This window comes from Sporobolomyces salmoneus (assembly GCF_050403485.1).
Source record: "Sporobolomyces salmoneus JCM6883 DNA, S_salmoneus_JCM6883_v1_ctg27, whole genome shotgun sequence".
NCBI classification, from domain to species: domain Eukaryota; kingdom Fungi; phylum Basidiomycota; class Microbotryomycetes; order Sporidiobolales; family Sporidiobolaceae; genus Sporobolomyces; species Sporobolomyces salmoneus.
The window spans coordinates 172,670-197,811 of NW_027481136.1; the positions used below are offsets into that span (position 1 = coordinate 172,670).

The 25,142-nt window shown below is 51.3% G+C and overlaps 9 protein-coding genes across 9 annotated transcripts; 5 read left to right on the top strand and 4 right to left on the bottom strand.

Annotated features, from left to right (window-relative positions):
* Positions 1 to 1,049: 1,049 nt before the first annotated feature.
* On the bottom strand, positions 1,050 to 2,645 carry JCM6883_004538 (uncharacterized protein; the record flags this gene model as incomplete). The annotated part of the gene is made up of 6 exons (XM_076632541.1): positions 1,050 to 1,203; positions 1,270 to 1,380; positions 1,453 to 1,724; positions 1,791 to 1,916; positions 1,985 to 2,429; positions 2,500 to 2,645. The coding sequence occupies 6 exons, from the start codon at positions 2,643 to 2,645 to the stop codon at positions 1,050 to 1,052; spliced, it is 1,254 nt and encodes a 417-aa protein (XP_076487513.1).
* A 1,713-nt stretch (positions 2,646 to 4,358) lies between these two features.
* JCM6883_004539 (uncharacterized protein) lies at positions 4,359 to 7,612 on the top strand (the record flags this gene model as incomplete). The annotated part of the gene is made up of 11 exons (XM_076632542.1): positions 4,359 to 4,583; positions 4,649 to 4,774; positions 4,835 to 5,002; positions 5,072 to 5,500; positions 5,576 to 5,708; positions 5,780 to 6,458; positions 6,572 to 6,625; positions 6,684 to 7,162; positions 7,223 to 7,329; positions 7,395 to 7,497; positions 7,566 to 7,612. 11 exons carry the CDS (start codon positions 4,359 to 4,361, stop codon positions 7,610 to 7,612), a joined length of 2,550 nt encoding a protein of 849 aa, XP_076487514.1.
* Positions 7,613 to 8,144: 532 nt separating this feature from the next.
* JCM6883_004540 (uncharacterized protein) lies at positions 8,145 to 10,112 on the top strand (the record flags this gene model as incomplete). The annotated part of the gene is made up of 8 exons (XM_076632543.1): positions 8,145 to 8,444; positions 8,501 to 8,709; positions 8,779 to 8,891; positions 8,963 to 9,252; positions 9,317 to 9,340; positions 9,406 to 9,471; positions 9,537 to 9,901; positions 9,989 to 10,112. 8 exons carry the CDS (start codon positions 8,145 to 8,147, stop codon positions 10,110 to 10,112), a joined length of 1,491 nt encoding a protein of 496 aa, XP_076487515.1.
* A 149-nt stretch (positions 10,113 to 10,261) lies between these two features.
* On the top strand, positions 10,262 to 13,899 carry KGD1 (alpha-ketoglutarate dehydrogenase KGD1; the record flags this gene model as incomplete). Its single annotated transcript, XM_076632544.1, has 8 exons — positions 10,262 to 10,474; positions 10,598 to 10,768; positions 10,863 to 11,103; positions 11,173 to 12,762; positions 12,825 to 13,498; positions 13,563 to 13,627; positions 13,693 to 13,792; positions 13,867 to 13,899. The coding sequence occupies 8 exons, from the start codon at positions 10,262 to 10,264 to the stop codon at positions 13,897 to 13,899; spliced, it is 3,087 nt and encodes a 1,028-aa protein (XP_076487516.1).
* A 337-nt stretch (positions 13,900 to 14,236) lies between these two features.
* JCM6883_004542 (class I SAM-dependent methyltransferase) lies at positions 14,237 to 15,397 on the bottom strand (the record flags this gene model as incomplete). The annotated part of the gene is made up of 4 exons (XM_076632545.1): positions 14,237 to 14,764; positions 14,821 to 14,909; positions 14,972 to 15,276; positions 15,342 to 15,397. The coding sequence occupies 4 exons, from the start codon at positions 15,395 to 15,397 to the stop codon at positions 14,237 to 14,239; spliced, it is 978 nt and encodes a 325-aa protein (XP_076487517.1).
* A 244-nt stretch (positions 15,398 to 15,641) lies between these two features.
* Positions 15,642 to 18,147, top strand: JCM6883_004543 (uncharacterized protein; the record flags this gene model as incomplete). The annotated part of the gene is made up of 7 exons (XM_076632546.1): positions 15,642 to 15,865; positions 15,938 to 16,012; positions 16,071 to 16,162; positions 16,228 to 16,716; positions 16,790 to 16,866; positions 16,984 to 17,731; positions 17,801 to 18,147. 7 exons carry the CDS (start codon positions 15,642 to 15,644, stop codon positions 18,145 to 18,147), a joined length of 2,052 nt encoding a protein of 683 aa, XP_076487518.1.
* A 129-nt stretch (positions 18,148 to 18,276) lies between these two features.
* Positions 18,277 to 20,062, bottom strand: JCM6883_004544 (alpha/beta hydrolase; the record flags this gene model as incomplete). The annotated part of the gene is made up of 5 exons (XM_076632547.1): positions 18,277 to 19,112; positions 19,178 to 19,261; positions 19,327 to 19,489; positions 19,565 to 19,910; positions 19,986 to 20,062. 5 exons carry the CDS (start codon positions 20,060 to 20,062, stop codon positions 18,277 to 18,279), a joined length of 1,506 nt encoding a protein of 501 aa, XP_076487519.1.
* An 86-nt stretch (positions 20,063 to 20,148) lies between these two features.
* On the top strand, positions 20,149 to 21,883 carry JCM6883_004545 (CCDC47 family protein; the record flags this gene model as incomplete). The annotated part of the gene is made up of 6 exons (XM_076632548.1): positions 20,149 to 20,215; positions 20,284 to 20,822; positions 20,905 to 21,015; positions 21,124 to 21,323; positions 21,395 to 21,560; positions 21,644 to 21,883. 6 exons carry the CDS (start codon positions 20,149 to 20,151, stop codon positions 21,881 to 21,883), a joined length of 1,323 nt encoding a protein of 440 aa, XP_076487520.1.
* Positions 21,884 to 22,198: 315 nt separating this feature from the next.
* JCM6883_004546 (fungal specific transcription factor domain-containing protein) lies at positions 22,199 to 25,141 on the bottom strand (the record flags this gene model as incomplete). The annotated part of the gene is made up of 9 exons (XM_076632549.1): positions 22,199 to 23,044; positions 23,114 to 23,252; positions 23,317 to 23,428; positions 23,488 to 23,716; positions 23,782 to 23,817; positions 23,881 to 24,048; positions 24,109 to 24,303; positions 24,361 to 24,423; positions 24,485 to 25,141. The coding sequence occupies 9 exons, from the start codon at positions 25,139 to 25,141 to the stop codon at positions 22,199 to 22,201; spliced, it is 2,445 nt and encodes an 814-aa protein (XP_076487521.1).
* Position 25,142: the final 1 nt, after the last annotated feature.

Genomic DNA, 25,142 nt, shown 5'->3' on the forward strand with positions numbered 1-25,142 from the left:
ACACTCGAAACGCCTCCTTCGCCTGTAAGTCAGAACGAAAATGAAAACGAAGTTTGTCAACCCGCTACTGAAACCTCTCCTCCTTCTGAAATTGCGGCACCTCACTATGAGACTTGGACGGAAACGTCAACATCGAGGTGTTGGCGTTGGACGAGGACGAGAAGGGACCCGCTAGTACCACGAAATCTCGCTTCGAACGGAGCAAGTCAACTTTGCGATGAATCTGGGAGCGGGCAGGCGCGAGCTTTTTCACGATCAGGTATACACTCGGTCCAGCTATAGAACGGTCAGGCGCAGGATGCCGCACGGCTGAGTGAGTGGACGGGAGGAAACGCCGTCAAACGGACCAAGCTTTTTTCGCGAATTCGTCTACTCTCTTCCTCTCGGCTCCGACTTCTCGATTTGCTGGAGTGACTCGACTTTCCTCGTTTCAAAGTACCCCAGCCGGTGGTACGCACCTTAGCTCATATCCGTAGACAAGCTGTTACTCGAGCTCTCGGAGATTTAGTGTTCTTTTTTGCGAGAATTTTTCGGTCTCCTTTCCGTCTCCTCGACGAACGGCAATGCTCTGCCTCCTCCGCTGTGCAGAAGAGTGCACAGAGAGAGCAATTGCTCGTCATCGTCATTCCGAAAGAGAACTTGTCGTTTTCGGATAAGCTTCTCACGCTGTCTCGGCTACCTTGTGCTACTCTTTCCTGAATGTACACTTCGACCTGATCCGATCCCTCCAATCCATTCACTCTACTCCTCAACTACTATCGCCCCGCTCTCTCACTCTTATCGCCTTCAAACGTTTCCAATCATGAGTCTCTCAACAATCACGGGCTTCCGAGCGAACAAGTCGACACCCTACGACCCCAGTACTCGATTCCCACCAGGATCTCTCAAAGATAAAGTCTACATCGTCACTGGAGAGAGGAGCGACAGAAGGAGAAGCAACTCGATTATCAGAGTCAAGGTCAATCCAAAACGAGAGAAGAAATAGAACGAGAGAATGTAACCCAAAAGAACTAGAACGAGAGAATGTAACCCAAAAGAGCGCAGGACAACTAGATGTTCAGTCCCGGGAAAGGAGCGTCCCGGGAGGAAGCGCCCATACTGTAACTGGACTCCTTCGACCCGACCATGCGACTCAACACGTTGACGATGCGAGCGCGGTGGTCCTCGAGGCCAATCTCGATAAGTCTGGCTACGGAGAGGGGCCTGTACGCGCACCCGTGACCCGTCAGTCTTCGGACGCGAAGGCAATGCGAGGTCAAAGCGACTCACCAAACTTCGTGTTTCGCACTGTCCCACATCATCGCCAATTCACTGAACGACACGTGGAAAAGCTGGTCACGAAGGGTCGGATTGATCTCCAACGCTGGACCTCCAGACTCACTGTCGAAACGAGGTACAAAACCGTGAGCCGATTGTCGAGATTTGGCTGCGAGCAAAGCGAATGAAACTCACGCCAAAACGCCGAAGGTCATGATGACCTTGCGACCGCTTCCACCAGTTCGTGCTCGATACTCAAATGCGATGGCGGCGAAAGTCTTCAGAGAGGTGATGATCAGAGAAGCCTCGCAGCAATGAATGAAAAGTCGGTTGCCGTCTGGAATGCGAGACGAGAGAAGTTGAGGAAGCCAGTCGTCGACACGAATGAGACCGGTGAGGTGGGTGGTGAAGGTGGGTGAGACATGTATCATGTATTTCGATAATCCGACGGCGAGTAAGTAGGCATCCTGCAGAAAGCAAGTTTGCCTCAGCCTCAGCTCTCGATTTGATCACAGCATAGGCGACCGACTTACCAGTTCGTCACCTTGACAAACCGCCTTGTGAGGAATGCCCTCGTGACGAGGGAGACACACCCGGTGATCGAAGTCGAAATCGAAGTTATCGACTTCGAAGTATTTCTTGATAAGAAGTTTCGAGGCCTGTAACACACGACTCGCGAATTGAGATATCGGAGGGCGACGAGCTGAGTTGGATGGATCAGACTGACGTGTTCCATCCCGTTCCATAAAGTGCGGAGAGCTCCGACGTTGACAGCACCGTTTGTTCCCCCACTTTCAAAATGTCCCAACATGACGAACCTGTAAGTGTAACCAGGTAGAACACGAGCTCCGTTGACTCGACAAAGTCGTCGAAACGAGGCAGTCGGAGGGTCGACTTTCGGAAGAAGGGGCAAAATGGGGTATTGGGTTTTCTTCGCGACCCGATTGCCTCTGTCGTCGACCTCCGTCCAACTCTTGCCAACCCTTCCTGATTTAGGTGCTGGCATCAATCGAGGGAAGTTGAAATGCATCGGTCCGAGGTTCTCGAGTGAGTTTCTGCTGTTGACGAGAATGGCGGTGAAGTTGTCCCTGCCTTGAGCTGCACGGACGAGACCAGCGCAAGCGATTCCTTCTTCCTCTTCGAGCCATCTGGCGTACACCTCTGTCAACGTTCTATCGGGTGAGAGTGAGCAGACGCGTCAGCAAAACACGTTACTGATCAAACTCTGTCGATACTGCTCACCCTTGGCTAGCCGTGGCATTGAAGATACCGTCCGTGTTCGCGAATAGAGTCTGATAGATCCTGATAGGCGCTCCGATAGCGTTGTTGTTCCGACGGTAGAGCGTGCGCTCGTTGGCTAGTGTCTGGGCACTTGGACGTGGCGCCATCGGGGCGAGAGTGATGTTCTGGGTATTCGAAAGCGTGAAATGAATGAACGAGTAGACGAAACCGACGCGAAAGCGAGTGTGTGTGATATGAGAGAAGACGAAAGACGAGAAGAAGAATTTGTCCCATGGCCGATTTTTTCCCTCTCGAATTTTGGGGCGAAGGGACTCGACCAAGGTCGTCTTGACCATGTCAGCATAGTCGTCAACGAAGCCAGTACTGAATTACGAGGGATTCTGTGCGAGTATCTACGTCTACGATGCGAAAAAATCAGTTGCGAGAAGTAGGTATTTGGCGCAAGGGACTCACTGAGGTTCTCTCCAAAGAGTCTTAGTTGTTCAGCAATGTGCAGACAATATGTGCGGTTGGCTGAGAACCGAGCCGATCGGAGCACCGTTTCGTGTATACTGAGCGGTCGAAACTACTGTTTGCGTCGGGTCCAACAGAGGTTGCGAAACGTTATACCTTGCCCAATAGCCCGCCAGCCTGTTGTCGGCGCCCATGTAGGTCGGAATCTGATCTCGCAAGGTACGAAGCGAAAGAGAGGGCTGGAATGTGAATGTCTAAAGGAAACGGGCAGCGCAGCGAATTGACCAGGCGGAAAGAGACGAGGGATCGGTTTCAGTCGAAAGTTGATAGACCGGTTTCAGCGGCGACTCAGCAGTGTTTCGAGAGGTCGATGGGGCGAAAGAGAGCGAGACCGGAGGCAGGAGGAGTCGGAATTAGACTTTGCACTTTCCACGAAATGCGGAGATGAAAGAGCAATATTGCTTCCCTCCCCTGTTCCGTTCGTCTGTCGACTCGATACAGTAACGCCTACACTGAAGCATTCGAAACACAAGCTCGCCGTACCGACTATTCTGTTGATTCGAGACCGATTCGAGACTTCCCCAACACTTCCCCAACACTTCCCCAACCGACTCTTCGCCGTTACGATCCGACACCTACTCTCCATTGCTCGACCATCAAGTCGTGACGACTTGCAGGCAACTGAAGAGGTGCACTGATGATGGAGGTCGTGAGCTGGGTTCGAGTTTAATTCGACATCGCTCTACTGTTCGTCGACGCTTCTGCACCACTTCCGCGCGCATTCTATACTAACTCCTACCTTCGAGCTCTTTGATAGATACCTTCGATAGCGAGCCGCGCAGCATATTGCCGCAGGTTGTTCTCTCGCGGTCAAACTGATCGTTTCTGGCGGTCAAACCTTGCTCTTTCGAGGTCTCGATTGTTTCTCGCACCAGAGAATCCGGCATGAGGGCAATTCGATTGGGATCCGAGCATGAGAAAGCTGTCGGAGACGCTTTCTGAATAATGTGAGCTTTTTCCTGATGATTTCCATCTCTACTTCACGATCTTCCCGAAATGAATGCGATCTTCCCGAAATGAATGCGATTCTAACAAGCCCCTATTGCATTTGGTGGCAGATTGAGCTTTCAAAGCGTACATGCGAGATGAAGATTCGGCGTCTGAATGTTGAAAGTAAAGTAAAATTGAAATTGGAAAAGGATGGAAAGTTGATTCAATGGAAAAGTCTCCCGACTCGTCTCCTTCTCGTCTATCTCGCCTATACGCTCCTTTCGGTCGACTTCGATCGCCAAGTTCCACTATTACAATCGTTCACCGTCTCTCGCCCCTTCTTCGTCTCCTGTTCCGACTCTTTCTCATCCTCCACTCGCTCCCGGTTTAGCCTCTCAACTCCCCTCTCCGGAACCATGCCGTCAGCTCGGAAAGCGCAACTGAGGGCCTGGCAGGAATCAGGGACCTCGACTGGCACGGCAACATCAATCCCGAAGCACGAATTCCGGTCTCCGATTTCTTCAACTTCGGACTCTCCCGACGACCATCATGCTCGCGAGGATTACAAGGCAGTACAAGCTCTCCCAGAACTGAAGTCGATCCTGAGTTTAATGGAGAAGGAACATGGGCACGAAAAACTTGTAAGGTGATGCGCAAATTCCTGTTCAGATTGAGCGGACCGCTGACTGGGTATTCTGGAGACTAGCATAAACTCGAACGTTACTATCAGTCAATGCTAGTACAGGGTCTCGCAAGTATCGGCTCGTCACAAGCGAAGACTCTCGCGCGAACGCTTTGCGCTGGTTCGATCTCTCGCGTTGCAAGTTACGGAGTAAGTCGTTCGCTGGCCTTGAGCAAGGACCGAGCTTAGTTGATTCGGACCTTTCCACAGTGGACCCTTCGTCAGGTCCGTCCCGTACTGGACGTCGCGACGGGATTCTCGAACTGGGGCGTGATCGGTATGATACTTTGGAGAGATCCCCCCATGCACGCCGGTGATCTGGATCCGGGTAGAATACTGAGAACGCTCAAGGGTTGGTCGGGCGATACAAGCGACATGGTCAGTCGTTTCAGACTAGAATATAAACTATTTCTGGCGGCAACTGATCTCGTCTCTTTTCTTCCACAGATAACTCCGTCGACCCTTCCTCCGGATCTACTCGTTGCTTCTTACCCTCTCCATCACATCATCTTCAACGCCGGGATCCGACAAGTCGTCCTCCCGCAACGATCCCCGATCGGTCGCTCGATTGCGGTCGTTCACGATGTCAGATCATCGGACTCGTTCGAATCTTCGTCGACCTCGTTCTCGTTCGAGGTCATCAAGTCCTCAAGATTTCCCCCTCGTTGTATTGTCGACATGCTTCACGCAAAGAGCAAGGAAGAACCGGGTTACTTGATCAAACTTCTGCGAGAAAAAGGCCTCGTCGACGAATTGGGGATTTTGAGCGTTGACGGGCCTCAAATCCCCGTCGTTTGCGATCTTGAACTTGATGTGAACGTCAGTGATAATGAATCGTCCGGAATTCGAAACATGTCTATAATTTCGGAAGATTGTGTGAGCTCCGTTCATTTCTTCACTTTCATCTCAATCGATTCCAGCGCTGACCCTGTGCGGCTCATTCGGGAACAGACCTGCTACGTTGTCAGGACCGGTGGAGAGCGATTCGCGATGGTTACTTCGATGAGAGCTGGATCACCTGTCGTCGTCAAGCACGGAGGATTCGGTTTGTTCGTCGACGCATGTCATCTGATGACAGGCAACGGTAAGCCTATCGAAAAGAATCGTGCTCGGTTCCCTGCGCTTGCTAATGGGTTGTCTCGTCGCTTACCGCAGGTCGACGACCCCTCATCACTTTCTCAAACTCCCGAATCGACGAACGAGCTCTCTGGGACGCCGGACGTCGCGCTGGTCGCCTCTCGGACGACAGACGCCCTCGATTTGCAACTCGTAGAGCTCGCTTGGATCTACCCTTCGTCGACGCGAATCGTGTCCCCTCTCCGATTAAGATCATCAACTTCGGCGGAACCCTACAGTCCCTGCAACGATCAATCGGCCTATCGTTCTGGAACATGTTCGATGTCTCGAATCATTTCTTTGCGACTCCGGAGAACCCGATACGTACTCGAGTACTTGACGCAATCGATCGCGTTTTCCAACCCCAACCTTTTCAACGCGCCCGGAATGTCGCGGAAGAACCGACGAAACTCTTTAAATCGAACACCGATGTCGCAGCGGAACAAGAAGTTTTGTTCGGAATTTGCCGGCTCGCCCGAATGGATCAAACGCTCTTCCGCCGACGAGGAACTCGGCTTCTCCCCGACGATGACGATGACGACGACGACGACGACAACGACAACGACAGCTACCCCAACGGCTTCTCGATAAGTACAAAGAACACGGACGATGGCGAAGGAGGAGTGATTGAGCCGTCGCCGTCGAAACCTCCGAAGCAGATTTCGTTGCGAAAGGAATCGATCAAGTCTCGATCGGAGGTCTTGACGGAACCACAACGGTGCTGGCTCTACGCCATCTGAGTTTCATTCTGGGGGTCAGCTCAGCCCCTTCTGTCCTGCTCTCGAACATTGTCGATCCGAAACTGACTTGGCTCGTTGTCTCTTCCATCAGATTTGAGGCGGTTCTGCACGCTTACCGCTCTTACGGACTCACCGACCAAATTCTGTGAGTGTCGTCGCGCTACCCGTTTCGATCGTAGTTCACGAATGTCTCGAATTTCCAGGCGAGAAATGGTCAAGGGAATCAACCCTACTCTCGCCAATTTGATCGCTTACCTGGATGAAATCTCGCGAACGGAGGATGTCGTTGGTGCCGATTCTTCGAACATGTCCTCGTCCTCGACTCCGTATGCTTCTTCGTCGTCGATCCCGATCACTCCCTCTTCTTCGCGTTCGAACACTTCCTCCTCTTCCTCCGACATCCTTGAACCTCGCCCGAAGTCCTCTCAACCCCGAGTCATCTCCCACAAGGCTGTTGAATCTTCAGATGACGATCTCGAAATCGTTTGCGAGAGGACCTCGATCGAATCCTCCCGCCGTCGAGGCGATCAAGTCGACGAACGGAAAGCGAAATCGAGCAAACTGGTTGGCGGGAAAGGGAAAGAGAAGCGTAGAGCTGACATCGTGATCAGCGATGACGACGAGGATGAAGACGCGAACAGGAAACGGTCGAAGAAACCCAAGACCACCCAGTTTGAAGAGGGTTCGTCGCATCTTCGTTAATGACTTTCGCTCTCGCTAACGATGGCGAGGTGTTCTATAGGGTCGACGTCAACGCCTCTTCGAGCCAACACGTCTACACCTTCCTCTCTTTCCCTATCGTCTTCGTTCTCGGATGAAGTACAGAGAGAAGTCTTGAACTACATTATCGTGAGTGCTCGGTTCCTTTCGGAGCGTTCCAGCGCTGACTCACCTTTCTTACACACTCCACGCAGGGAATGCTCGGTTCCTCTCACCACGATATCGTCGTATCGCTCGTTTCAAATGTCGGCGTTCAAAGTATTGTCGCGATCGAAGCTGATGGTGATGCGCGGAAATGTACGTTTTCTGAAGCCGTCGCAACCGATCACGCACAAACTGACCCTGCTCTGATTTCGCCGCTGCAGACAAGGAGATCATGCTCAGCGTTTACCTTGAGTCGTCGAGTCATTAGACCCATCAAGATACGAGCTGAGGAGCACGGCTCATCCGGTACTCCATTATACCAGGGGGTGACCTCGACTACGATTGTCTTGTAACACTCGCACACGTTCCTTGCCTTCATTCTTCATTCTTCACTGCAACACTCGCACATTCCTTCCCGTTCTGCTCGCTCTTCTCGTCTCTCGTTCGAACCATGTCGTCGAATGCAGCGAGACTTTGTGACAATCATTCGCGCACGAGAGACTTGGTAGATAGATACCTCCTCAAATTTGAAAGGTCGAAAGTTTTGGAAGTCGAAACTTTTTCGATTTCCTTCGACTCGCTTTCGACCCTTCACAATGGCGGCCAATTCCCTCGGAGGGTAGCAATCAGAGTCCAAGCAACCACTCGCGACGACAAGCAACCCCAAACCGACCTTGACCAAAGATCTCTGACATCGCTGCTTCACTTCCTCCTCCCACTCCTTCGGTTTCTCGCACGCCCCCTAGCCGACTTGATCAATCTCTACACACCATTATAATTGAATCTCCCGGTATCTACGAATGAAAGCGCTGGAGAGGAACAGACGGGAAGTTCATACGAGTCTTCATACTTTGAAGGCTGTTTTCGAAACTCTCATCAATGCTGGGAGGTTACATGGAGTGGTCAAATGCGCAAAGAGGAACAAGGTGGAGGGGGAAGCGGATAGTAAAGCCCAGTTGAAGGAGGAGGCGATCGTCGAAAAAGTGAAGAATTGGTTCAAGGAGAGATGGCAGGAGTATCTAGCACGGACGACGAAGGGCCCATTGGAATACTATAGTCAGAGCGAGTCTACTGCGATTTTCCTTCGTTTACGATTCGAGGTGCTCAGTTTCGCATTTTCGTTTAGCACTCGGCTCTCAACGTTCAACGCTCTCAGGTCTCTCCTTCGCACAGGATCCCTCTTCACAACTCCATACACCACTCGAAACAAACTCAAGTCGCTCGAGCAGCGCTCGAATACGTCGTGAAAGCATTCCTTCTCCCTCCTGCGAATGATGGGATCCTACAGCCAGATCTCGCAGAAGAATGGAAGAACTGGTGGGACAGGAACGACGACGTTCGATACTTCTTCCTTCACAAAGGAGTGTAAGTCAACTCTTGCCGTACCTGCAAAAGTACCGAAGAATCGAGTCGCTAAATTTGATGGTTTCTCAGGGAACTCCTTTCGACTCGTGTCAAGTCCATCTCGAACTCTTCTCTACCGCGACTATGTTCTCACCTGATCCCGAACGCAATCACTATCCTCGAATCTCTCACGACGATGCCGAGTTCGCAGTTTGAGTTCAACGATTTCTTCTGTTCGACTCCCGTCATTCGCAAAGCCAACGCGGCACTCCAGAGTCGTTTCTTATCGATGGCTTCAGTTCAACAGCGTTTCTCGTGAAGGGAGGAGCTCGAGTCATTATCGCTTCGAGGACGGAATCGAAAGTACAGGAAACTATCGATCAACTCGTTCAAGCGAATCCAGCGGATCAGGGTATGAGGGAGAGGTTGAGTTTCGTGAGGTTGGATTTGAATAGTCTGAAACAGGTTGAAGAGAGCGCAGAGGAAGTATTGAGGAAGGAACAGAGGTTGGATGGGATCGTGACGAATTCGGGGATTATGGCGTGGAAGCATGAGTTAACAGAGGTGAGCCATTTCGAGACGTTGACCGAGATTCGCAGAATTCAAGTTTTCGTTTTTCGTTGTCCAGGATGGTATCGAACAACAATTCCAGGTTCGTTCGCTCTCTTCTCAACACACGTTTACACGAGCTGTAGCAGGGGTGCTCGAAGCGAACAGGTCAACCACTTGGGACACTTCCTCTTCGTTACGAAATTACTTCCTCTTCTCGAAAAGACTTCCGACGTGAGCTTCTTTAACGCTTACCCTGCGCCACCTTCCTCCGTTGACACTCATTCCCTCATCCCTAGCTCACTGGCCACCCTAGTCGAGTCGTCAATCTCAGTTCCTTCGCCCACAATTTCATTTCCCTCTACCCTTTCGCCTCCCTCTCCTTCAACTCGAAAGCCGACATCAACCGAACTTACGGCTCAAAGTGGATCCGTTACTCCGTCTCGAAACTCGCGAATATCTATTTCGCGAAAGAGCTCAACAGGAGGGTCACTTCGGGAAAAGTAAAATCGCTCTCTGTGCACCCGGGTTTCGTCAAATCGCAGCTTTACGATGAGAACCCGGTTCCGGGATTCGTAACGAAACTATTTATCGATATCGATGAAGGAGCTTATAGCTCGGTTTATGCGGTGGCCGATGAGGACGTCGAGAAGAAGAACCTTTGGTAAGCTTTTCCTTTCTTTTTCGTCTTGTTTCGATTCGCCTGCTTCCGAACTCGGTCACTGACGTTCACGGCGAGGAGTACTCATAGGGGAGCTTATTTAGTACCGTTCAATACCCCGATTGAACCGAGGAGAGGGAACGACGTTGCGAAACAGAGAGAATTGTGGGATTTGAGTGAAGCTTTAATTTCGGAAGCTCTCTCTCGCTCCTAGATATCTTTATTATCTTGTTACTCGATGTACTACTCCTAATGTGTATGTAAATACGAGCGGAACACTGCCCCGGAATTTGACGTTCCTCAGAACTCTCTCCAAACTCTCCCTTGATCGCCACCTCTCCCTCCCTCAACACATTGTCCGGCATGCTTTCACGTTCGGCCAGGGCATTAGCCCATCGTCGACCTCTCTCACTCGCGACTCGTAAAGCTCCTCCCTCGATTCGATCATTCTCGACTACTCCGGTTTCTTCCCTCTCTTCGACTCGTCATCTTGGCGCCTCTCCTTCAGGGAACGATGGATTCGCTAGCAGTACAAACTCGTTCTACATTGATTCAATGTACGAAGAGTTCAAAAAGGTTAGTCCTTCCTCCCTCTTGTTTCTCTCTCTCTTGCTTCTCCGCGTGATTATCCCGAACCTTTCCATTCCTTTCCGAAGCCGAACCGAATGTATTGACTGACTTGAACGATCTCTTGAATAGGATCCTTCTTCGGTACACGCTTCGTGGGCAGCTTACTTCAAAGGACTCGATGGAGGATTGAAATCTCAAGACGCTTTCCAACCTCCTCCTGCAGTCGCTATCGATGCGATTGAAGGTGCTGCCCCAGTCGCACTCGCTGGCGAAGGCGGACAAATCGAGGATCACATGAAGGTGAGTTAGACCCTTTGCTCCCGTAGACCGAGAGATTCAAGCCGCGGAAAGCGACAAAAGAAACTGACAATTGAACCGCTCAATGTTACTGTAGGTTCAACTCCTCGTTCGTGCTTACCAAGTTCGTGGTCACGCGATCGCGAACCTCGACCCGTTAGGAATCAATTCGCCCGCGGAAAGTCCCGCCGAACTCTCGATTGAACATTATGGATGGACCGAGAAAGATCTCGATCAGGAATTCGAATTGGGTGCGGGTATCTTGCCCAGGTTCAAACAGGGTTCGACCAACAAGATGACTTTGAGGGAAATCGTCGCTACTTGCAAAAAGATCTACAGTTTGTTTTCTTTTTCTTTTGTACCGTGCCTTCACGAGCAAAAGAGCTGACAAACTATTTCGTGATCAGGTGGATCTGTCGGTATTCAATACATTCACATTCCGAACCGAGACGAGTGCGACTGGATTCGTGAACGAGTCGAAATTCCTCAACCTTGGAAATACTCTCCCGACGAGAAACGTGCGATCCTCGACCGACTCGTCTGGTCCGACTCTTTCGAACGATTCATCGCCTCAAAGTACCCGAACGAGAAGCGTTTCGGTTTGGAAGGAGCTGAATCCCTCATTCCCGGAATGAAGGCCCTCATCGATCGATCCGTCGACCACGGAGTCAACTCGGTCGTGGTCGGTATGCCCCATCGTGGTCGATTGAACGTACTCGCGAACGTTATTCGTAAACCTACCGAAGCTATCCTCGCCGAATTCGCCCCTTCGCAAAATCCCGACGAGGAGGCCGCCGCCGATGTCAAATACCATCTCGGAGCGAATTACGTTCGACCTACGCCCAACGGTAAACGAGTCGCCCTCTCCCTCGTCGCGAACCCTTCCCATCTCGAAGCCGAAGACCCCGTCGTCCTCGGAAAAACGAAAGCGCTTCAATACTTCGAAGGAAACGCCGATACGAGTACGTCGATGGGTCTCCTCCTTCACGGAGATGCCGCGTTCGCTGGACAAGGTGTCGTTTACGAGACGATGGGATTCGCCGATCTTCCTCATTACGGAACTGGAGGAACGGTCCACATTATCGTCAACAACCAGATCGGATTCACGACGAACCCTTCCCAAGGTCGTTCGACTCCTTACCCTTCTGATATCGCAAAGGCAATCGATGCTCCGATCTTCCACGTCAACGGAGACGACGCCGAAGCCGTCACGTTCGTTTGTCAACTCGCGGCTGATTGGAGGGCGAAGTTCAAGAAGGACGTCGTGGTCGATTTGATCTGTTACCGACGACACGGTCACAACGAGGGAGATCAACCCATGTTCACTCAACCGAAAATGTACGAAGTTATCAAGAACAAACCGACGACGCTTTCGATCTACAACGAACAACTCGTCAAGGAGAAGACGTTCACGGAGGAGGAAACTGAGAAGCACAAGTCGTGGGTTTGGGGATTACTCGAGGAGTCGTTCCAAAAGAGTAAAGATTACAAACCGACTTCGAAGGAATGGCTCTCGTCGGCATGGGACGGATTCCCTTCCCCGAGGGAACTCAAGGAGAACGTTCTCGAGGCTCGTTCGACCGGAGTCGAATTCGACAAGCTCAAGCACGTTGGAAAGACGATCTCGACCGCTCCCGAAGGATTCGCCGTTCACCGAAACTTGCAACGTATCCTGAAAACTCGAGGTACTTCGGTCGAAGAGGGAAAGAACATCGATTATTCGACTGCCGAAGCTCTCGCGTTCGGTACCCTCGCTCTCGAAAAGGTTCACGTTCGTGTTTCGGGTCAAGATGTCGAACGTGGAACTTTCTCGCAACGTCACGCCGTCCTTCACGACCAAAAGACCGACGAAACTTACACCCCTCTTCGACACCTCGCTGAGGATCAAGCTCCCGTTACGATCTGCAACTCGAGTTTGTCGGAGTATGGTGTTCTCGGATTCGAATTGGGTTACTCGCTCGTCGATCCCGCTCTTCTCGTCATCTGGGAAGCTCAATGTGAGTTCACTATACTCTTTCGTGTTTACTCGCGGGATCAGACTGACGAGTTTGTTTCGCAGTCGGTGATTTCGCAAACGGAGCTCAAATCATGATCGATCAATTCATCGCTTCGGGAGAACGAAAATGGCTTCAACGATCTGGACTCACGATGTCGCTTCCTCACGGTTACGACGGACAAGGTCCCGAACACTCCTCGGCTCGTATCGAACGATTCCTCCAACTCTGCGACGACCACCCCTTCGTCTACCCTACTCCCGAGAAGCTCGTTCGTCAACATCAAGATTGCAACCTTCAACTCGTCTACCCTACCGTCCCTTCCAACATTTTCCACGCCCTCCGACGACAGATCCACCGCGACTACCGAAAGCCCCTCGTCGTCTTCTTCTCGAAAAACCTTCTCCGTCACCCTCAAGCGCGTTCTTCGATTGAAGAATTCGGTCCCGATACCCATTTCCAACGCTACATCCCCGAAGCTGAACCGGAAGGATTCGCCGCTCCCGAAGACGTCGTTCGACACATTCTTTGTTCGGGACAAGTTTACTACACCCTTCTCGCCGAACGAGAGAAACGTGGATTGAACAATATCGCGATTTCTCGAGTTGAACAACTTTCCCCACTTCCTTACGATATGATCACGCCTCATCTTGACCGTTACCCGAACGCGACGACTTACTGGTGTCAGGAAGAACCGATCAACAACGGTGCTTGGACTTACGTTCAACCTCGTCTCGAGGTGAGATTCTCTCGTTACATTTCAGTGCGAACCTGACACTGAACGATGAATGAAATCTTGCTAGACTGCTATGCGGGAAACTGAGAACCACAAGTCTCGTCGTGTTTACTTTGCTGGTCGATCTCCTACGTGAGCCACTTTCTTTATTCTCGCCGTTCGACACATTGAGCTCACTCCACTGTTGTCATCTACAGTTCCTCGATCGCTACTGGATCAAAGAAGCAACATCAACTCGAAATTGAACAATACCTCGAACAAGCTTTCGACCTTTCAAAACACTCGCAAGATCACAAGGTACGTTTACTCTCTCTCTCGCTCCATCACTGTAACACTCGAGCGCTGACACACATGGTATTCATCGTCAACAGGAACAGAAAGCTCACGAAGGTCGTGACCTGTAAACCATCTAATCCACCTCTTTCCCCTCTCTGTTTTCAACTCCGTCCATCCGTATCGCCTTTCTTTTCTCCCACTTGATCCCTAGATCCTTTCTCCCTCTCTTACCCATCATTCGCCGTTTTGCACACGATTGCCTTTTTGTTTTACCGCACATCACATCACTTCACATTCCCTTCCCTTTTCTTCTCTCTTCCATCTGTACTCTCTCTCTCTCTCATTCATTCTTCGGTAACACAGGCTCTACTTCTCTTCTCTACAGCTGCAAATAAGACTCTCAAAGAATACAACTTCCAACCCTCATTTCAGTTCAAATCACTTCGAGGAGAGTCACTCATCAGATCAATTCGATTTCCTGCCGTAAAGAGTTCCAATCTCCCACACAACTTCATGTTCTTCCCCTTCTCTCCATCCCGCCTCTTTTAATCTCTCGACGAATTCTCCCGCACAATCTCGACCGGGATGAGCTTGGTTCCAAGAATGACTCGCCGACCAAGTATTCAACAAGTTCTTTACTTCTTCCAATCCCCAGATTCTTCTCAACATCCTCGAGGGATCGTTATCGAACCTATCCACTTCGAGTCCTTCTCGTTCGACTTCCTTTGGGATCAAAGGAGGTAGAGGAGTTTCTTTCGAAACGAGGAAGAAACTCCTTTTGAACGTGTCGGGATCGAATCGAGCTGTCACGTCGACGCCATGATCGGGGAAATTAGAAGCGTAGGGGAGAGGATATGCAGCGAGGAGGGTTTCGGAAATACGATGACCTGGTTCGGACCAGTAAGGACCGAGGATTTCGTCGCTGAACTGAGGGAGGAGGGATTCGAATTCCGGTTTGTGCGGGAAGTGGAGGGTGCTATACGTCTGGACGGTCTCGACAAAGAACGATCAGCGGAAGAGTATGGGGGGAGGAAGCGAGCGAGACGTACGAAGAAGAAGAAAGAACCGTTCGGTTTCAACACTCGAGCGAGTTCCCGATACACGGCGAGAGGATCTTTGAACCAATGAGCCGAGGTGCCTACTCGAGGTTTACCATTGAGCGACCTGATCAGGGCCAAAGAGCGGACAGACGCTACTGACAAGCGACAACGAGATCGACACTCGCATCCTCCTTCACGATCAAGCTCAAATCCTCCGCTGTGCCTTGTTCGAACCTCATCCTCTCCTGAACGTCTTTCGGTTGTTGCTGCAGAATCTCTCGAGCGACTTGAACCATTCCTTCACCTGGTTCGACGCCGATAACAGAGTCGAAATGGTCGAGGAAACCGAAAGAAGATAATCCTGGTCCGCAACCCAAATCGACGACAGTTCTGGGGGAGTCCGACGAAGAGGCAGGCGATCGAGTACAATCGGCTATGTAAGAGTATAAAGCTGGAGGGTAAGAGCTGCGAAGAGGAGGAAGAGAGAATTAGTGGGGCTTCAACTCGCGAAACTGGCTGAGAGGGCTTACGGTCGATTCGAAGAGTAGCCTTGAGCATCAAAGGATTGTTCAGAGAATGAAGCCATGTTTGACAGGTGTGCAGAAGAAGAGGAGAGAGAGAGAACGTCGCAAACGAGGAGTCGGCTTGAAGAAATCGGTTCGGCAGAGGTTCGTTCGGGCTGTTTCTGCCGAGCTAGATATAGATAGAGTGACTGTTCGTATCTCTGATAAGCCGAGTAAGGTGTTCGAGACAGACCAAAGCAAGATGCGAATCGTCGTTAAACTCCCGCTTCCTCCCACTCGCGCCGACAACTCTCGAATGACTCTAACATGCTGGCATACTCATCAAGGATAGATCCTCTACCGTCATCGTACCCGTCTCTGCTCTCCTCGCTCCCTCTTCAGTCCCCACACCTCCCTCCGACTTCCATCTACCATTCGCTGCTGTCGTCCAACAACTGGATCCAGAACAAGTTTACAAAGCTAGAGACGCTGGGAGATGATACAAGTAACGATCATAGTGGTCATCGAGTCGTAGAGGGCGCGTATGGACAGTCAGTCGACCAGATCCCCCCTCCATCCTCTCGTAAGTCGTCTAGCTGACCTGATCCTACTTGAGGGAGTAGTACTGGCTGTGTCAACGCGATGGATTGGGAAGAGGGAAGCCGAGAGAGGTTAGCCACAGCGGGAGACGACACAAAGTGAGCTCGATCTCTACTCTCGTGAATGAATCGCTCGTATCTGATCCACCTCCCGCAGAATTTGTATCTGGAAACCGGGATACTTACCACGAAAGTCTCAATTGAAGTCTCCCGTAGCAGGGTACGGATTATCAGAGACGATCACTACAGGTAAGCTCGTCGCAAGCTTTTTTTCGCAGAGAAAGGCAACTCAATCTGAGCACCTGACGGTACAGATCACACGGCAAACATCTTCGCGGTCCGCTGGGCCCCTCAGAATGAGCACCGACTCTTCTCCGCCGCAGGAGATTCGAAAGTTAGAGTGTTCGACCTCTCATCCTCGACGAATCCTTCTCTCTCGACTACCCCGATCTCTTCTCCTTCTTCTCCCTCTCATTTCCCCTGGTCGCATCATACTTCAGCTTGTACTCAAGTCATCCACTGTCACGGCGACCGAGTAAAGCGAATTTCGACCGAACCTTACTCGCCTTCACTGTTTCTCACCTGTTCCGAGGACGGAAGTGTGCGTCAACATGATTTGCGATCGACTCATCGATGTCAAAGGAGTTTCTTGAGAGCTTATCGAGGTTCAGGGGAATCGGGAGATGGTTGTCCCCAACCTTTGGCGAATTATGGAAGAGAGATGAGGTTGTATTCACTCAGTTTGTCGAAACTTCAACCTCATTTGTTCACTGTCGCGGGGACTAGTCCTTTCGCTTATCTACGTACGTACTCCCTCTCTTACCTGTTTTGTCTGCTGGATGAACTGACATCTCCTCGACTCATTCGTGATGATAGACGATCGTCGAATGTTACGCACTCCCATGATTCGAGATTGGTCAATCACTCCTCATGCAAGTAACATCACAGAATGCGTTCGTAGGTTCGGGGTACCTTCGAAACCCGGTTCGAAACCATTCGCAAGTCACCCTCCTCTCTTCCCACCTGCTCTCGTGAGCCAGCGAGTCCTGACTGAGCTTGGGACTCTTTAGGCTCGAGAAAGTATCGTAGCGGTCAAGATGAACCCGTACGATTCAAGTGATTTGATCGTATCGTATTCAGAGAAAGGGATTTATCGATTCGATATCTATGGGGACGAATACGAACCCGTCGAGGAGGAGGAACCGACGAAGGAAGAGGACGAGGAGGAGGAGATCGAGTCGGGAGAGACTAGCGGCGAGAGAAACGGGTCGGAGGTCAAGAAACGAAGTGGAGAGGAGGGTGAGGAGGGAAGAGTCGAGAAGAAGAAACCGAAAGTCGAGGGAGAAGCGAAAGACGACCAATCGGACAGCGAAGGAACGACAACGCAGGAAGTCGAGTCTGACGAGAACGCCATTGGAGTCGAATTGAGAGTTCCTGCACACGAAGAGGAGGAAGAGGAGGAAGTCCGTCGAGAGAGTTCGACCGTAGAGACGAATGTAGGAGATGAGTCTCATAGCGAGGAGGAGGAAGAACCCGGTCCCGCTTCCGACGACGACCCCGTCGAAGCAGAAGATGGCGACGGTTTCGATTGGTCCTCACCACCTCCGACCGAAGACCCTTTCGCCGACATTCAATCTCATGTTCCGATCGTCGCTCCAAAGACGCATTATACCGGTCACGCGAACAGCCAAACGGTAAAAGATGTCAACTTTGCACTCGAAGGGAACGTGGTCGTGACGGGAAGCGACGATGGGAATTTATTTGTCTTTGAGAAAGAGACTTCAAAATGTATCGGGATTTGGGCCGGAGACGATTCAGGCGAGCTCTTCCTCGAATCTGATTGGTATTCCACTGAATGCTGAAACTGTTTCGAGCGAGATTCCACAGTCGTCAATGTTCTTCAACCTCATCCTCGATTACCACTCCTCGCCGTTTCCGGAATCGACTCTTCCATCAAAATCTTCGGTCCTTCCCCGAGTTCACAACCCGTCAACACTACGAACCTAGTCTCTGAATACGAGACGATCAAAAGAAGGAACGCGGAAGGGAGATTACCTCCTAGTAGTCGATTCGCGACCGGATTACCAGAACAATTGTTACGATTGATCGCGATGAGGATGAACGAGGTTAATCAAGTAGGAGAGGATGGGACGCCGGGGAGAGGATTGAGGGTACAGTTCGAGGGTGACGACGACGAGGATGGAGAGGAAAGGGAGGTGTGTGTCGTTATGTGAATTTCGTTGTTTTTGTTTTCTCGTTTGTCGTTTTCTCTCGCTGTTGATTGATACTATCCGCTCTCCACTAGTAAGAAAAGGAATGAATAATGTCATACTACTGCAACATGATCCGATGAATAAACAGGTCTAGAGATGCAACCTTGACAGTAAGCCGCCGTTGAACTTTGGATTCCTCTTCGCTCGAACGATCTTCGTGAGACCCTTTCGATGGGGTTGTCGAGAGTTCTCTTCGATTACTTTAATAGCGAGAGGGTGGGCGTCACCTCGGAGTTTGACTAGAGGAGCGTCTTCGATTGATTCTTCCCAAACGAATCGTTCTTGAGCTTGCTCCCGCGCATCCTCTCCCTCCTTCTTTGGCTTCGGTGGTAGAGTCGCTTGTTTCTTCTCGTACGCCTCCTCGAGGTCCTTCACGACTTGTTTCCATCCTTCACTCTCGACTTTTTTCACTCCTTCGAACCTCTCTTCCTTTCTCGCCCATTCTCCAATGTTCTCAATCCCCTTCTTTCCCATTCCCTTCTCCATAACCGCAACGAAGACATGTACTCCACCATCAAAAACTTCATGGGTAACATCCACTCCATCTTTATCCGCCCTCTGAGCAAAAAGAGTTATCTCATCCCTTAATGTTTCTCCTCCTCCCGCGAGCACAATCAACGGAGGTAAGCCTTCCAAGCTCCCACTGAACGAAGGCGAAACATAAGAATGTATCAGATCCTCCTCGGAGCGAACAAAGAGAGGTTGAGGGACCAGGGGATCGTTCTTATCGATCGCGAGGTAATCGGTTGAAGCGTTCGAGTCCCACGACGAGAAAGAGGTCGTGAAATCAACCCAGGGGGAAAGGAGGATACCGCCGGCTGGGGAAGGGAGAGATGAGTCGCGGAGGTAGAGGAGGAGTGCGGTTGCGAGGTTTCCGCCGGCCGAGTCACCGCCAACGAGGATTTGACAAGCAGGGATTTTGAGCTCTATACGCGAAGGAGAACGGGTTAGCAAGCTGAAGCTGACGATATCATGAATGGACGAGCCTAACCGTCTGTGAGGTAGAAATAAGCAGAAACTGCATCGTGAAGGGCACCAGGGAATTTCGTCTCGGGAGACAAGCGATAGTCGACCGCTGTCATCTCGAGCCACAGTCAGCGTTCCGCTACTGTCTCGGAGGGTGGGAGAGCTTTGACTCACACAACACACGGCAATTCAGCTCTCGAGAAAGTTGGAGGCAGAGAGGTCGATGAGTTTTCGGGGAAAGGAAACAATAAGCTCCGCCGTGGAGATATAGAATAACTCTATCGGTGACGGTAGAGTTGTTTGTGGTGAAGATTGAATCGTGAGCGGACCATTCTGCCTGACGAAGTGGACAGCGAAAGAAAGCTCAATCTTTCGTAATTCACTCGGCTTGGCTCGAAAGTCGGGACCTCACCTTGATCACTCGTTCACCATTTACTTCTTCCTTATCCGCTTCCTCCAACACCCCTCCGAGCCCTCTCTGTCTCACCTTGAACTCGATTTCGCGAATCGCACCATTTTTCGGTAATTTCCCGCTCACAAGCATCCCTTCGATCTTCTTCCTATTCTTCTGCGTTTCCTCTACGACATCAATGTCTTTGTTCGGGTTCAAAGCTCTTTGCGCTCTCGAGGTTTCGGAGGAGTATCGAGCGAGAGCGACGAATAAAGCGACTCCGAGTGGCCAAGATTCGTGGTAGGATGAAGCGTAGTAGCGGACGGCGGTCGTAGCGACGGTCGGAATGTAGTGCTTCAGTCGCCAGCTACAGATCCAGGGAGAGCTCAGCGATTGCCATGGATCGAAGTCACGGTGGGGCGGAGAGAAAGGGGAAACTTACACGAGCTGAGCAGAGGCGTAGGATCTAGCTAGGATACCCGGCTTCTGCGTATCGTCTTCGACTCCTGTGCTGGTCATTCTGAGCGAAGTGAAGCGTAGCAGAGAGGGCCGTTTCGGCGACCTCGATTTCAAACTCTTCGCTCGCTCCCGAACCGATCAATAAGATGCGACCCCGAACGAGCCTCTTACAGATCAGTCTGATAGCAGGCACCGGGGGCTATGGACTCGCAGGTAAGAACTTCCCTCCCTCTCGCTTCCCCACTCTTCCAAAATCTCATCATCTCGATCGGTTGGTACAGCTTCTCCCCCGCCGCCGACTACCGTAGATGCCGCGAATCCTATTCCTGGCGAGATGCCGCACCTCGACAACTCCGCCTCGCCTCATCCAGCCGCTGCCGCACACGAATCAGATTTCATCTCTTCTGCGAAAGTCGTCCCTCCAGGTTCCCCCCTACCTTACGAAGGTATCGAATACCGCTTAGGACCTCTCAAAGTAAGACCACGGGAACTGCAGATGGAAGGATTGTGCCTCGGTTTCTTGATTTTCTATTTCCTTTCGACTTTCTTCCTCATCAAACGCAATAAATCGATCGCACGACGTTGGTTCAAAGAGAACGAAGTAATCCTACGCAAGGAGTTTGCTGGAGTAGGGTTCGGGACGGAGGAACTGTGGAAAGCGGATGGAGGAGATGAGTTCGTTTCGTACTTTTCCGGCAGGAGGGGGATTGAATATGGGTGGGCAAAGGTCAATTTGAAGGGGTATGATGTGATTACTAAGACGTATTATTGGGCGAGGGAGGCGTTGGATCCGAATTATGATTCGAGGACGAATCGAGTTGTAAGTTTTTGATCTAATCCGTTCCTTCCTGTTTCTCGGCTCGTTGATTCTATCTCTAACTCTTACGTCCCAATCGAAACAGGTCCTAGACTTCAAGCTCGCACCTCCCGTTGGTACACCCGGTGCAAAGATGTGCTTCGCCGTGCTGAAACGAGAGCAACTGAAAAAGCTCAGAGAATCTCGGTGGGATCTCGTAAGTCCCTTCTACTGGAGTAGCCCTCGCTCAGCACGGATCTACGCCTTCACTTTGGCGTGTCCGCCTGTCGAGCTGTACTGACTCGCTGCTCTTCGAACAATCCAGCGAACCTTCACGAAACTCAGTGAAACTTTACCGATTTCTCCCACCCTAATCGCTATGACCGAATCCGGAGACATCACGAACGCCTTACTCTACGATCAAGTCACTGGCTTGAAGGACGCGCTGCAGGATGGGAGTGAAGAATTGGAATGGTTCAAAAGTTTAGTCATCTCGGACATGCCAGCTGAAGAACCAGATTCGACGTGAGTATCCGTCTCCTCGCTCCACCTCTGGCTTTCATTGTGTTGACCCTCGTTCGGGCTGTGATCTCCAGTAACCCGACTTTACCAGTTGATGACTCTCATTTAATCCTCACCCTTCGATTACCTCCGGGCTCAAAAGCTTCTTCTACTCGATCCCTCCTTACGCTCGCTTGTAATATCGCCGACGTCTTGTACAAGAAAGAGAAGCTAGTGCCGGAAGTAGCGATCTCGAAAGCTGTACGTCTCTTCAAAACTCTCTCGCAAGGAGCCATCCCATTTGAACTGATTCGATCCGCCGTTTGTGATTTATGTGCGCTTAGAAGAAACGTCGATCCGAAGCTCTCGACGTACTCTTGAAGCCTCTTCGCGAAGCTTCCTCAACCCTAGAAGCGACGAAAAAAGCCGATGCCGCCGCCTTGAAACGGAAAATGGAACAAGAGAAATTGGATCAAAAGCTGAGCTCGATGACTCCGAGCGACAGGCTCAAGTATAAGCAGAAAGAGGAGGAGAAAGAGAGGAAGAAGAGGATGGTGAAAGTTTCGAGAAAGGGTGGGAAATAACACGTAACTGTATCGATTCCTTCATTCGGAGCATTTCGGTGCGAGAGAGAGAGGACGACTAGGCGCGAGGGGTCTCGAGAACCGGTGAGTTTCTCGATGCGAACTCGTGCTGAGCTTCTTGCAGTCGTCGAAGCTGAGGAAGAGAGCTCGTGGATCTTGCAAAGGAGGCGATCGCTCTCGCGGATGATCGGAACGAGCCAGGCTCGGCGGGAATAGGAAGGAAGGAGGATTTTGGTTTCGATAGGGCTACAGGTGAGATATGATAGAAGATGATATGGATGCGACTGACTATAGACAGAGCATTAACGTGAACAATTAAGAGTGTCTGTAATTCGGATCGAACGACGAGTAACCCTCGATTCCGGTCGACTCATGATGAAAGCTTTGAACTTCGTCGGTTTCCATTCTCTCCTCGTGATTCGGATTGAACATCGCGTTGTGCGAGTCGTTCCCCTCATCGTACGCTACGGCGAGTCCTCCAGGGAATCCATGGTGCGTTAGATCAACGAGACCGAGGCCAGTTTCCACAGGTTCGGCGTCGAGAGTCGTCCGGTAACTCGCTCGATTCGCAGTCGAAATGGGATGTTGGTAGTAGCGGAACATTGATGGGGAGGGTTGAGCGACGGCAGGAAAGTCTAGCTCTTGAAACCCTGAAGTTGAATCCGCAAAGGTGTGATTCTGTCGAGGATGAGGTTGAAACTCGCCGAGGTTGATGACGGGACTGAATGCGACGATCGAAGGAGCCCAGACAGAAGTTACGGCAGGAGAGAAGGGTCTCGGGAACCAGTCGAGAGTCGGGAAGTCTTCAGCAGAATGACTGCGATGAGAACGGTCGAGAGTCGCGAAGGGACGAGGACCGGCGATTCGAGCTCGACTAGGGAGGTGACTCTCGGATCGAGCCGAGTGCTTGAGCGATGGTCGTTGAGCTCTGCGACGAAGGGAGACTACCTCGGAATCGCTTCCAGCAGGACTCACGGCTCGAGAAGGGTAGGTTGAATTTGGAATCGAGTGAAGCCATGATTGTCGAAGTTGCAAATTCAACTCGTCGGGACTGCGTCGATTCGTTCGAGGTTGTTTCGCGTGAGGTCTCCCTGGACCAGACAGAGGTTCGATTTGTTCGCTCAAGAATCGCAAAACGTTGACACCTTGAGCAGCGACGAGCTGTCGAAGAGAACGGCAACGAGGTCAGTCTGACGAGCCGATCCTGCTGGTTTAGGGATATACGCTTACGGATGAAGGACGTTGTCCTTCGAGGATGTCCGAGGCGGTCTTGGTCAAAGCGCGAAGCGTTTCAGAGTCGGATTCGTCCGGCGACTGAACGAGTTCGAGAGCGAGAACGACGGCTGCAGACAGGATCTTGAGAGAAAGTCTGGAAGGATGAGTTAGGGTGTCAGTACAGGAAGATAACTGCCACGAAGGAAGATACGACCCACTGAGCCAGTACGACGTTGCAAACTGGATCGATCGCGAGGGAAAGCACTCGTTTCGCATGGAGCACCGCTCGGTCTCGGGCTTTTTGATATGTTGAATCGGAGTTCACAAGAACTGACGGCACGAGATAGATAAGCACGAGGAATGAGCGCGCGCGAAGGGAGAAAACTCACGGAGGAAAGGTCGATTGAGACGGACGATTTCCGCAGAGATGGAGATTTGAACGAGTGCTGCTTTGAGGTCCGTCAATGATGAAGATCGTGATGTAAAAAGGGGTCGCTCTTCGTCGTCGAACTGAACTCGATAATTCTCAGGGAGGCTCTTCTCGAGCTTTCTTAGTTCGGCATGAAGGGGAGCGATCCTCGAGTATCGACAACCAGTAACGATGAACGCCTCTTCAGACTATAGTGTCAAGCTCGTTCGTCAGCTCCTAGAGCATTGGGTCAGAGATAGCTTCGAAAACTGACGATTTTCTTCGAAACAAAAGCAAGTCGAGCGAGGCACTGCGATATCAAGCGACAAGTCAGTCTAGCTATGTCACAACGAGAGACGCGAGATGGACTGACGAGATTGTAGGTCATTGGCGTTTCCTCAAAGATCTCGCTGTTGACCCTCGCTCGTACGCTCGCCCTGATGGCAAGTTCGTCCATCGCGAGTTCTTCGTCGAAGCAATCGAGCGGGAAGTGTGTATCAATGTATCGGAGATCGAGCTGAGGCCAAGCACGCGAAGTGTCCTGCAGAAAGGAAGAGAAGAATCAGTCCCGCGCCGAGTCTTGAGATCTCGAGTCACTCACAGTCGTGACAGACGAGCAAAGTGAGAAGACCCCCCAGAAGAGTCTCCTTCGCTCTTGACATTCCGCGAATCGATACTTCATCTTGCCGTGACGATTTGGTTCGCGGTGCAGCTCGAGTGCGAACGAAGCTTGAACAGCCGACGACAGGAGCGACATCGCCGAAACGTAAGATTGGTCACCAGAGACTCGCGAACTCTGTAAACACACGAGATCGTCAAGATCATTGAAGATGAGAAAGAGGAGACGACTGACAAGTTGGACCGATGCGAGGACAAGCGCGGACCGAATTCCGTCGTATGTCGGAGCTTCGCGAAGCTAGGACAAGGAATTGAGACGGTTCAGCTTGAGAACTGTTTGCAAAGTGAACGAGACGTACCTTGGAGAGCGAAAGCGCATGATAAGCTACTTCAAGCCACCTCCCAACGAGCGAAACACGATCCCCCGAGATCTCAGCTTTCGTAATGTCAAATTCTGACATCTTTGAGAGCCCGGCAGTCGCAACTCCCAGAATGAGTGCCATCGAGATCGGCTCGACGTTGCCGTTCTCCTCCTGGGCTTGTCGCAAAGAATCCTTGAGCTTATTGAATTGGGTACGGTCGATTAGGGGAACGAGCAAGTCGACGGTATCGAAGAAGTAGTTTGAAGCTTTGTCGATATCGGCCAACGAAGGGAGCGATTCGACCAGGTTTCCACTCGGCGAGGATCGTCCGAGCTTGACGACCGACGGCAGTTTGAAGGTCGGAAAGACGGACGATGCTGGAGAAACTTCGGAGGAGGAAGAAGCGGAGGGAGTGATGAGGCTGGACGTGACGAGTGAGGGCGGTTCCGGGCGATATTTGCAGAAACGACGAGCGTCCTCGATCAAAGATTCGACTGATTGACCAGCTAGATTGGGCGAGAGCTCTCCCGCCTGTTGATTAGGGATGACACCGCTCAGAGCGAGCTCGATGAACGCTTGCGGTACGTCGTAGGCGAGGAGATCGAACAGAGGGGACGGATCGATCGAACAGAGGGGACGGATCGATCGAAACATC